The 12,694-nt window shown below is 30.2% G+C and overlaps 1 protein-coding gene and 2 long non-coding RNA genes across 4 annotated transcripts; all 3 read left to right on the top strand.

Annotated features, from left to right (window-relative positions):
- Nucleotides 1-3,987: 3,987 nt before the first annotated feature.
- LOC120252601 lies at nt 3,988-5,204 on the top strand. The gene is made up of 3 exons (XM_039260783.1): nt 3,988-4,229; nt 4,307-4,337; nt 5,119-5,204. Exons 1-3 carry the CDS (start codon nt 3,988-3,990, stop codon nt 5,182-5,184), a joined length of 339 nt encoding a protein of 112 aa, XP_039116717.1. The 3' UTR covers nt 5,185-5,204.
- Nucleotides 5,205-5,373: 169 nt separating this feature from the next.
- LOC120252565 lies at nt 5,374-6,293 on the top strand. The gene is made up of 3 exons (XR_005534036.1): nt 5,374-5,461; nt 6,035-6,088; nt 6,258-6,293. It is a non-coding gene; the product is annotated as an uncharacterized LOC120252565 (long non-coding RNA).
- A 1-nt stretch (nt 6,294) lies between these two features.
- Nucleotides 6,295-8,708, top strand: LOC120252564. Of its 2 annotated transcripts, none has more exons than XR_005534034.1 (3): nt 6,295-6,348; nt 8,371-8,431; nt 8,507-8,708. It is a non-coding gene; the product is annotated as an uncharacterized LOC120252564 (long non-coding RNA). The 2 variants fall into 2 exon arrangements; XR_005534035.1 differs by lacking the exon at nt 6,295-6,348 and adding an exon at nt 7,280-7,331.
- Nucleotides 8,709-12,694: the final 3,986 nt, after the last annotated feature.

The raw sequence follows: 12,694 nt of genomic DNA, 5'->3' as shown, positions 1-12,694 counted from the left end.
ACTTGAGAAATTATTGCTCACCCATCCTAACACAACATAACTATAAAAACCCTCTTTATTTAGTATTTTTATAAATATCTTATAGTATTTTTATTTTTTTAATCTATACCTTTATAAATATTTGTTTTTAAGGTTTATAAAAACACTAATTTATTAAGTATTTGTTTTCATTTATACTTAATTTTTAAGTGGTAAAATGCAATCCGGTGTGACAAATCCACAATCACATGAATTGAAGTGATATTATTGTGAATACTATTTTTAATTTAATAAGACAACATCAATGTTTTTATCAAACTATTAAAGTAGTGTTTGATTGGAGGATTTTTGAGTTAAATGTAACTTGAGTTACCGGTTTTTTGAAATACGGTATTTTGGTTCACATGATTCTAAAATCGATGTAACTCAAACTACATTAAATGAGGGATTTGCTTTTTCGCCCAATTTGGGTGTAAAACCAAATCTCTTTGTTTTAGACTTATTCACATACATAACTCATGACTTATATATGTGGCAGATTAAGAAAAACAAATATTGTCAAACATTAATGTATATTTTTGTTTAGTATATAAATTATAAAAATCTAATAATAAATTTAATAATTATTTTTAATAACTTATTTAATAACTAATTTAATAATAAAAATTAATAGTTAAATGATCAATACTATAATTAAAATTATTAAATAATATAGTAGAAATGTATGAAGAATTCATAAATACTTTTTTTATTGGGTTACTAATTAAATTAAAAATTAATAAATATAATAATAATAATAATTTTTAATAACTAATTTAATAATAAAATTAATAGTTAAACTAATTAATACGATACTTAAAATTATTAAAATAACATTAAAATATTTGGTGTATAAAAGATTTTTTTAATTCCAAATTTACAAATTTCTCAAGCAAATACAAAAATCTTATAATACAACATCTACGAGTTATATCTAACCAAACATCAAATTTAACTACTATCTGTATTTTTAAAAATCCATATATTTCTAGTTACATTATAACTAAAAAAATCCACCATATTCTAGATTACATTCAACCAAACGCCACCTAAACAAAGAACATACCACTTTGCTTCATAAAAAATTTTTCAAGCTTTCCAAAAAAATTTATTTTTTTCAAATCATTTATTTAAAAATTCATTTAAAATTATTAACCCATCCTTAATTTTTTAACCTTACTAATGGTGTGACACACAACAATGATTATTGGAAGCATAATTATAGAGTGCAGGTTAGTTAACCGAGTATAACGGGTCTGACTCTAAGTCACCCAAAAGCATGATTAAATTTAGGACTTTTTTTAAAAAAGTGATCTTAACCCCTGAGTTAATTTTACTATTGTTATATTGTTAAATAAAAATAATAAGAAAGAAATAGTAAAAGCAACTCAAATATGTTTTTATACCCATTGTGTTATTAATAAATTAATAGTAATAGTTTGAAAATCGGATCAAGTACTTATACACTACAAAAAAATGTTATTTGTGACACATGAATTTATGACGTGTAGAAAAGTGTTACAAATTTGCATGACACAAATTACAACAATGTGCGACAAAAAACCAAAAAATATTGCGGAAAAAACCAAATTGCATCGCTAAAAAGCGACCATTCGAGAAACGTTGCAAAAATGTGTCGCAAAAATTTTGGGGACTCAAAGATGTAATTGGTTTGCTGACATGAATGCGACAGCATTATTTGCAGCGATCTATCGATGTCGGGAAAATGTGTTGCAAAAACTTTGGAGACCAAAGCATGTACTTGAATTGCGACACAAATTGCGACGATCTATTGAGTTGCAAAATGTGTCATAAAGTTTAACAATAAAAATTATATTTCTCCTATTAAAAAAAGTGGGTTTTTGATTTGTGGATAATTGCAAGACAACTCTTCCATAGACACTTATTTTTCAATCATGTAGTTTCATCCTTTTTTCACTTCCTCCACAAGTTTTTGACAATGTTTTTGACAAATAATCATGAATATATAGTATTAGTGCCTTCAAAACTTTATTCATGGTGATTTAAATTGGTATGTCTCTTTAAGTTGCATTTAGGGTTTGATTTAGTATATTTAGCAACTTTGTATGATTATACTAGTTAATTTCGTAAAAGAATCATAAGATTTTTTTAATACCACCAGGAGTTGATTCAACCAACAAAGGTTTGTATTTCTTAAATAAGTAGTTTTGAGTTGAAATTCTTGTATACATGCGTCTGGGAGAGTGATGCACTCTTTATAAGCCTTTTTAACACAACAACATAAAAACCGGGTCAAATATATATATATATATATATATATATATATATATATATATATATATATATATATATATATATATATATATATAGGGCACGGGCCGATTAACTAGGCCCGGCCGGCTTGACCCGATGGGTTTAGGTCGGCCAAAAGACGGACTGGAACAGGGCTCGGCCAATAGTGTCGAACCGGCGGGCGTGTTGACCCGACTAACCCGGGCTGCTCAGGCCACCACTAATATGACCCGGACCGGCTAAGGCCATCGCCCCAAACTAGCGGGTCGGGTCGAACCCGCCGATTGCTTGGGTCTACCGCGGGTTTTGTTTTTAATTTTTTTATTTTTTTAAAAATTAAATTTTTGAAATATAATTTAAAAAATAATTTAAAATAAATAAAACTCAAATAGAATGGTTAGGATGACCATTATTCCCTTTTATAGGCAATTATTAGATTATTTTTTTCATAAAATAGTCGATGTGGGACTAAATGCCAATAGCATAAGATTTATGTATTAATTATATCTTTTTCAGTAAAAAAACAATTCTTATAAATTATTTACTGGTGGGTTTGTTAATGTAGTGGTTTTTAAAATTCATAACAATGCTTATGTCTCAAGTTCAAGCCTTGCCAACCAAGGTTTTTTTACAAAAATCATATATTATTAAAAATATTTAAGATAATTTCAAAAATTGCATTATTAAAAAATTTTAAAGTTGCTAATTTATATTGTTAAATGTTCATTATTAAATGTTGTTGGCAATGTTTTTCAAAATCAATATTATTTGATATGGAATTAAATTTTTAATTTCTTACACCAACGACCATTTTGATTATCATGGCATCGGGTCACCTGCGTGGGGTGTTCGCTCACGAGTATCGAGGCGTGGCTCCCCGAGTTCGATCCCTCGTCTCGAGCAAAGTGAGGGACGCGGTTCGGTGGTGATGCTGCTCCCCACGTGTTCGTCCTGAGTTCGTGACTTGTCGCCTTTTCTCAAAACCAACGCCCATTTTGGCTATTGCAGTGCGGGTCCCTTGCGTAGGGGTGTTCGCGCCGAGTGTCAGCGTGGCTTCCCAGAGTTCGATCCCCGTCTCGCGCAAGGTGAGGGCACGGTTTGGTAGTGAGCGCTACTCACTCACGTGTTCGTCCTTTCTGTTCGTGGGCCTTGTCGCCTTTCTCAAAATAATTTCTTCTAGGATCATTTTATAGTACATCACATCAATGAAATTATGTTGTTTTTATATAATTATATTTTTATAAATAATTTGATATAAATTATATTTTGTTTAAATAATTTCAATAATGGAGATGATTAATAAATATAAAAAAACAATAGATTTTTAATATTGAATGATGAATATTTTCTCTATGCTAATAACAATATCAAATACAAAATAATTGGATGAAGAGGAGCATACACATAGATTGTAAGGAAAATTTAAAAAAACAATTGCTAGAGATTTATAGTCTTATTACCTTTGAGGTTTATTTATAATTTTTCTATTTTTTTATTTAGATCAAAATTGTCATTTTTTTATCTATCCATTACGATTTAGATTGATTTTTTGTCCTTAAATTTAGTTTCAAACTCTAAAAATTTGTTATCATTGTACTCATCATAAAAATTTTAATATTATATATATATATATATATATATATATATATATATATATATATATATATATATATATATATATAAATGCATATTTATATGATTTGCAAAGTTAGGTCCAGTAGGCCCATAGCCCAACGTACTCAAGCAATCCCTTCAACCCTTTCTCGGCTCGCACGCCCCATCCATGTCCGACGATCACTCCCGCTTCCCACTTCATCTTTGCCACTCCCAGTCCCAGAGGCCCCTTGGTTCAACACGTCCACTCCCTCCATCTACCGCCCCATCGCGCCCCTACCATCAACGCCCCTGCCTCCAACACCGCCGCGATCGTTCTCCGAGTAAATGTTTGACTCTATCACTTCTCTTCTCCTTCGATTCAGTCTTGTTTTCTAGTTTTCGATCTCTTTTTTCTCAGGTTTGTCTTCGTGTTTTCTTCCATGGCGCTGGTATGCATTGCGTTTCTTTTTTCATACTTTTGTTCTTTGGAGTCTGCATGTTGGCAATTTAGATCATTGAATTTTCTTTTGTTCAGAGTTATTTAGTGTTTTATCTAATTTGTGTTCGCTGACACATTCGGTGAACAAAATGCCCAGCTACAATCAATCTTAATTTGGTCAATTGGTATTTGCTATGATTGTAAATATATGTGCTTTACTTCGTTAATTTCTGTGCCAATGCTGTCTAGTTATATGGTGGGTGGATCAGCCGCATTTGATTTTTAGAGTAGTATGTTCACTTCTTTTTCTTTGGTTTTGTGTTTTCCTGTGTTTTTTTTCCCTAAATAATTCATCTATGGAAGTTTGCTTTATGTTGATTGGAACTTTTGAGTATGTTTAACGACTAGGTTTTTGAGTACAATTGGAACTTCTTTGATGTTGCATTAGGAGTTTCCGTGGTAGATTCGATGCTTGGATTTTTGTTTTGATCTTTTCCCAAGAATTTTTTTATGAAATTGTGTTTTAAGGACTTTTATAAATGTTGTCCTAGTTGATTGGTATAGGTTGGAGTATTTTTTCCCCCCTCTTTTGGCTTCTCTCTTACCTATTCTTTTCATTATATTTAGTTGTTGGTGAGGTTGTTCCAACAGAATTTTTTTCTAAATATAGGTTGCAATTAACCCTGCTGTGTGTTTATATGTTTTTACCAGTTCAACATATCCTGCAATGTGTTCAAATGTTTTTTGACATTTTGCCTCATTGTAATCTGACTTTTGATCACAATATTTAGGTGCGTCGGGCTATTCTACATAATGGGGAGAAAAGTGGTGTTAAAGATCCAGAGACCCTAGTCTAAAGAAACTTTTTGAAATTGACCCTAAGTAAGAGATGTATATCCTTTATATTTATAACATTGTTATGATGGTTTTTAAAAGTGCTTCTACTATCAAGTACATATCTAGGTTATCTTTTTCTATTGCAGCATGATAATTTCTATTGTTAGTATCAGTTAAATTAAAAACCATTACATTTCTCACAGGAAACTTAAAACTAATAACGGAATATTGTCAGAGGAGTGAAACATTTGGAGGTCCTTCAAGGGATTGGCTAAGCATATATGATGAATGCTCAAAGTAAGCATTTAAGTTTTGTTGATGGCTTTTCATGTACTTTGATACATTTCATGGTACTTGTGGAATTCCCAATCATCTACTAAAGGTGTATTTTAGGTTTTTAGTCCCTAAGAACTTTATGATTCTAATGGTTTGTGTGTCTTTACTCTTTAGCATTTGATTTATTTATTAGGGCAACAATGCTTATCTCATATCTCTAATGTTCGCTAGTAACTTGGCCAATTCCATCACAAATGTTCTTGCATAAGTCTCTTTCTCTTTGATTATTTATGGGGCTTTTATCTTCATAATATTTGGTTATTTGTGTGAACTTCAAGATTCTGTATGAAGAAATTGACTCGTATCAATGAAGGAAAAATGCTGATAGATTCCGTCGGCATTTTTTGTAACATAAAAGTGGGTTTGTGTACCTGTAGGTTTCTTTCACTAGCAAAACCTGTTTCTTAAAAGCTTGTTTTTCCTGATTGAATAGTTCTTATGTAATTAATCACTTGTTGCTTTTTGGCCTTATAATATGTTCAATTTGCTAAGATTTTCTGAATATTGATTTCTTTTTGTCCTTCATGTTTATAGCTTGTCCATTGGACTATACTTCCTCAAAAGTGCTAACCTTGGAGTATGTTCCAGGTAAGTTTTAGCTATAATGCCATCATAGCTATTATTATTCTATTGCATTAAGTTTGTGTTTATGTAGTCATCAACATATATACTCTGTCGGCTTTGGTTGAATATGAAGTGGTTGTAATTCAAGCTATGTGCTTGTAGAATATGACTAATGAAGCTTCTTTTTGAACAGGAATTAAGATAAATGACATGGAAAAATAGAGGCACGAGGCTACAATCGCTTCTCAGATTGCTTCTCGTGTAATAGAAGCATACTAATTCAGGTGAGTTTAGCATCTTTTCTATATAGCATCTATGTTAAGTATGGACTACAAAAGCTTTATCTGATTTAATTTCAATTTTCCCTTTGACACATATTTATGATATAGGTATGTGATGCAATATTTTATCCTCACTGGTGAGTCAATTTCCATTATATCTATAATGGTGTGGCCATTCTCTAACATTGCAGTTTTGCAATACTTTTTCTGTAGCTTTACATATCCCAAGAGGGATTTAATTCTACCATTAAGATTGACTGTTTGGATAATATACTGTTTGATTGATGCCTTTGAATATTGAAAGCAATCATTAATTAATGAGCCTAAAATGGATCTGCAACTTTTGATTTGTGTTGCCATTTGTTTCAATCCTACTATTCTTTAGGTAGGATTGTGATGAAAGAAACAAATATATTTCTTCTCCTACCTTTAATCAATATGTATCAATCAAGAATTCCTTTGTATTTGGAAAGTGTCGAATTGGTTGCATAATTTGTTGGAAGAATAGATATGTACTGAGTTTATATTGGAGACTGTAAACTTATAACTGAATCAGAACAAATTGCTGGTCTTTCTTTTTGAAAACTTCCTTTTAGACTTTGAATGCATCCTTTTGTCATCCCTGAAATCTGCAGTGCAGAGGGATATTAGCCTGACATGCTAAGTGAGGCTGTTCAAGGTGTATCTTACCACTGTTTTGACTGTTACATCTGGGTTCATCTTTTGTGAATTTTTCCTTCTAAGAAAATCCAAGTAATGAAGGTGTATTCATGTGAACTATTGACATGTTTATTTTTATTACCATTTCATATACTGAAGACTTGTTTTCTTTCATGCTGATCCCCATCCTGGCAATCTTGCCATCAATAGGGATGGATCTCTCATTTTATTATGATTTTGGCTTGATGGGTGAAATAAAAATCCTTCACTGAAAGGGAGAGATTGCTTGAATTATTCTATGCAGTTATGAAAAGGATTCAAATAAGGTATCACAGAGACTACTCTAGATTGTGAAACATTATTAACTTTGATTTTTATTGAACACTTCAAGCTTTTCACCTAATAACATCAATCAACCGCATTATATTTTTTGAGTATTTAATGTTTTGACTGTGATGCAATATGTAGACCCTTGCATAAGTTTTTTTATAATGCATGATGTAATTGCGATACTTTTGTTTTCTGCAGGTTATAAGATAGAAATTTGATTTAAAAAATCCTAAAGAAAGGTGTAAATTAATATTTATGCCATACTGTGGCATCTTGTGACTAAGTTCACACATAAAGCGAATATTTCATTCAAATTTTATTGTCATGATAAATGAGTTGTATGTTTAATTTATTACATAATTCCATGAAAGAGCAAGGTGTGAGATCGTGCCCCCAATTTGAGGGGCAGTCATGCCTTGTGCCAGAGGTGCCACCAGTGTGCACCGGATAATATTGGCATTGATCAAAACCAATAGCCTAACCCTAATAGGTAAGGATGAACATTAAATAATTTCAATAAAGTGAAGATTAAAAAGTAATGATAAAAAAGTGAGGACTAAGTAGAAAGAATGGAAATTCTTGAGGATTTTTAATAATCTACCCAAATAAGATGGATTAATATTACAGATTTGATGGGTTACAAAATCCATTTGCTCATGCCATGGTACTGATTTTATTAGGATGTCTGTGTTCTCATTGTTAATAGACTTTTTGAAAATACTTTATCTTGACATATTTAACAAATAAACAATTCACTCTGAAATATCTCTTGGCCGTGATTGTGTTGTTACAATTAGTGTCAGATCCAGCTTCCTGTGTGCTATGGTCTTACATTGATTGGGTATGGGAAATTGGGCTAAAAATGCATGTGATCTTTTACTTTTCATGTGGTATCATACTATCTTGTAAATCCTATAGCTATGCCACTCAATTGAAAAACAGATTCTGGTTTCAGTTTGCGAAGTCTGACACTCTTGTAAATACTCATGTTCTATGGACCTGGTGTTTCATATGACAACATTTTCCTTTTTGCAGGTTATAAAATGTCTCATTGATCTTGAAGCACTTAAACCGATCAACAGGGGACTTGTCACCGGTTTGTATTTAAACTATGTACGTTTTTAGATTTGTTGTGCTATTTTTAAACTGACAAGTCGAGTAAACATTTTAGGTGAGGAGATCTGTACAATATTTTCTGGATAATTTAATGAGCCTGAGGCACTGGATCAGGCGCAAACTTTTTCTGCAATTGGTGAGGTAATGTGCACTGATGAATAATAATGATAGAGAATAGCAAATTTTGAACCGACTACATGAATGCAAAAGTAAAACAACCACTGGAATGATTCAAGACAAATAAGCAATAAATGCACATCTACTACTATATGAGAATTTTCTAAATTATCTAAATTTACTAAGATTAAGATGAGAGAACATTCCTTATATATATATATATATATATATGAATAATTGTATAAGTTTCACCAATATTTTTGCTTTCAAATTTAAATTTAATGCATATACCTTTAAAAATTACATAAAAACTCACCAAAAGAATTTGAGTTTTTCAACCAAAAATATTTTTAAAATTAAAAATTAAAATTAAAAAACAATTTCTAAAGAATGATAATAATTATAAATAATTCAAAAATAATTAAAAAGCAAATGCTTCTGCACTTAATTACCCATTAACATGTTTTGTGAACAGATTGTTTATAATTTAAAATGCAAGGTATTGATAAATCCTAATAAATCACAATAATTTGAAAAATTCAAGCTAATTCTCAAATTAACTTAAATAAAGGTCTTGCATGTGTAATTGGTTTGAGTTATCAAATTAAAAATTATTTAGATATCCTACCGAGTATACGAGATATCAAAATCTACGTAGTTGTTCCATTAAATTATTTAGATATCCTACACTTACAACAAAACCTCAAATGTGGTAGGTTGGAGGACGTTAGGAAATTAGCTCGAGCAATAGTTGTTCCATTAGGGTTCCTTGGGAGAACTAATGACATGGGTCCATCATGTATCTAACAAGGTAAAAGGTAGTTCACCAAAACACCAAAGTCTTACGGATGGATAGCTGGTGATGAGGCTGACACCCACAACGATGTGATTGAAGGTCAAAAATTAAATTACTTGGATAATTCACAAGCCCAATTAATTTTAAGATACAAGATAGAACTACAGATCAATATTCAGCACTACTAATCAGTCTCTTTTCATATTAAAAAGGTGGTGAATTTAAGTATTTGAATAGAAAAGCATAGAGAAAAATGAGTCAATTTTGATTAAACAAACATAAAATTAGAAGAATGGTTCATGAACTCACCATCGGAAAGGCTAAACCTATGCCATGGAACCAAGCTCCTAGATGTTGCATACATATTCAAAAGATAAAAATCAAAATTTTAGAGATATCATAGATGGTCGCTAACATTAAGTATTATAAGAAGGAAAGATATTCAACGAAAATTATATATAAAGCATACCAATCCAGGCAATGGCTGAAGAAGCAGAAGCACCAACAGTGAAATCCTTGATAGCACTATCCTTGCACTCTTCAAGAACACAGCCTCCTCCCTCGTCATCCCTTCCTGCAACATCCATCCATCAATTCACGAAAACGAAAACAACCAAAATTAAAATTCAGAAAAAGAAATCACATCTAATAATTGTGAAACACTGGAACTCTAAAACATCATTTGAGTTGGCGAAATCTCTACCTATCAGGAGTGGATGCTCAGCTCGCAAACAAATCCCCATTTCTCTTACCCTGAGGCGAGAATGAATCTCAAAGATAGAGAGAGAGAGAGAAAGCATGAGGTTTGGAACTTATCAGGTCGGATCCTTAAAGCTCGTGATCCATATCCATTATATTTTCTATTTATTTTGATTGATTACCTTGCATTTTCAAAAGCATAAGTTAAACTGGAAAATATATATAGGAAGCTTATGCTAATTTATTATCATCTACACCAAATTAACTTATAAAACTAATCTGGATTTTATTTTTACTCATAGATCCACCTATAAATCAACAATTATTTGTATTTATATACTAATAGATATTTGCATGAAACGACTATTCATTGAGCTATAATAGAAAACCAATAACATTTGATTTTTCTGAGGCCTTATATAGATAAATTGATAGTTTATTGTCTATATTGATTAAAAATAATAATAATCATAATAAACTTTAAAAATGATTTGTAATGCAGGCACGTAATGGCATGAAAAAGGATGTAATTTATTGACAGAAATCAAAAATATTACGCTTACAAATGCACACATTTATACAATAATGACAACTAAATAAAGCTCTTATAACTTAGATTACTTCTGAATATAAAATATTGTCATGCAACAACATAATCTAAAATAGAGGTTATTTCAACTAACAGATTTGAATGTAAATTTCATAATATACAAAATATTGTAACCCAACATCATCTGTTGAGTTTCATAACTGATATAAAAATGATGTAAATATGTAACTTTTTTTTTATTTATTTTTATTGATTTTATAATTTTAAATAATTTTTGAAATTTTAATATTTTTTAAAACCTTTATAATTGTTAATAACTTTTATAATTTTTAATATTTTTAAATAATATTCATTAATTTTTCATTAACATTTTATGAGTCGTTGAAATTTGATGGAAATTGAATGCAATTTAGAGGGATCTAATTTGTCAATTAAAAATAGTATCAAATTAGTAACTTTATATGTCAGAGGGATCAAAAGAGTGGAATGATTATAATAAATCGATTATTTTAGAGTTTTCCCTAAGTTCAATTGATATATATCAAATTTTAATAAAATTCATTAAAACCCTAAAATACTGTTATTTTACGTACAATTGAAACTAAGAGCCTATTTTTCTATTTTTTATTTTTATTTTAAATTGTTTTCTATTTCCTACCATCAAAATATTATCTTTCTTTTTTCCATATAAACCAATAAAACCTGATTATATTATTGTTGAATTTTATATATAAATTAATAAGAATTATGCATTCTTAAAGATTTAATAACATACTCCCGTGTTATAGCTCATAGGATATTTTTGTCCTTTGTATTTTAGAAAATAACATTCTAGCTCCTATAATATTTGTTTTTATATATAAATATTTTAAATAAATGAATGTAACGAATGTAGCAGATTCAACACTATAGCAACCACCTTATTAGTAGAAATGCCAAAGTTATTATTCTACCTACCAGCAGATTTTAATCTTCTGACGAATCAATCCCGATCGCTCATTCAACCCTTTACAGGCCCATAACTACCCTCTTCATTTATGTATTTTGATAGATAGAAGAGAAGCAAGATTTAAGAAGGAACAAATGTATATTATATTCAAGGGTATTCGTAAATATTTTTTTCTTTTTCTTGATGTTTTTCTTTTATTAATTGGAAGCCATTTATATTTACATTGAAAATAAATTAGTAGTCTGTGGCATAAGGTTCCATTTTTTTTAGGCATCTACAGTGTACAACTTGGTATGTAAGCCCATGGCACAGTTATTAATTTTAAAAAAATTATTTAACAGTGATATGAATATATTTTAATGATATGATTTGATGGGCATATATATATATATATATATATGTAGCACATCAAACCGCATCATCCATCTGAAATTTGTTTTACCCTTATAAAGTGATGGGTAAACTTGCCACAACTAACGATTAGAGCAAAATATTATGCCACATCTTGCCTCATCACACTCAAACACTTGTCATGCCAGATGTTTTTACTGTTATCTTATGATATCTCATTGCTACTTTTAACTTTTTTTACTTTAAATTTGTGAAACATAAAATTATATAGACATGAAGAATATATAGAAAAACTAGCTAGCTAGATGGAGAGGAAAAAATAAAAATACAGTCAGGCACCATCTTTGACATTTAACCATTTATTATTGATACACCTTAAACTTTGTTTGATGATTGGTTTATAAAAATGTATGATTAGTCATGAAGAGTGATGCAATGAATCATATAAGTTAACAAACTTGTTTTAATTATATCAAATCTATTTTGAAGAATATAATGGAAAAGGAACATTTTAACTATTGCAATATGGTTATATGGAAAAAGACAAATTAACTATACCTTGTTAAGCCATTGTTGAACTTGATGTGAGTTGCTTCCAGTCCTATTGGCCTCTTGAATGTGCAGGACATCATTTCCTTTGGCTTTAGATCCTCCTAACTATTCTCCACATCATCCAACAATTTGTTAGTGCTTGTAATAATGTAACCAAGTTTTCTTGGACTGGCAGGTTTCTGTATGTAAGTACACAGCGTCCTCAATAATAGGTTCACAATGCCTATTC

The sequence above is a fragment of the Dioscorea cayenensis genome, chromosome 21 (genome assembly GCF_009730915.1).
Source record: "Dioscorea cayenensis subsp. rotundata cultivar TDr96_F1 chromosome 21, TDr96_F1_v2_PseudoChromosome.rev07_lg8_w22 25.fasta, whole genome shotgun sequence".
NCBI lineage: Eukaryota > Viridiplantae > Streptophyta > Magnoliopsida > Dioscoreales > Dioscoreaceae > Dioscorea > Dioscorea cayenensis.
The sequence above is the reverse complement of the archived record's forward strand: the minus strand, read 5'-3'. Positions and strand labels throughout refer to the sequence as shown.

Bases quoted from the DNA above. Each gene is read 5' to 3' on its own strand.
- LOC120252601 (XM_039260783.1), top strand. From the start codon at position 3,988: ATGATTTGCAAAGTTAGGTCCAGTAGGCCCATAGCCCAACGTACTCAA. The intron at 4,230-4,306 runs GTAAATGTTTGA...CTTTTTTCTCAG, and splicing joins CCGCCGCGATCGTTCTCCGA to GTTTGTCTTCGTGTTTTCTT. The intron at 4,338-5,118 runs GTATGCATTGCG...CACAATATTTAG, and splicing joins TGTTTTCTTCCATGGCGCTG to GTGCGTCGGGCTATTCTACA.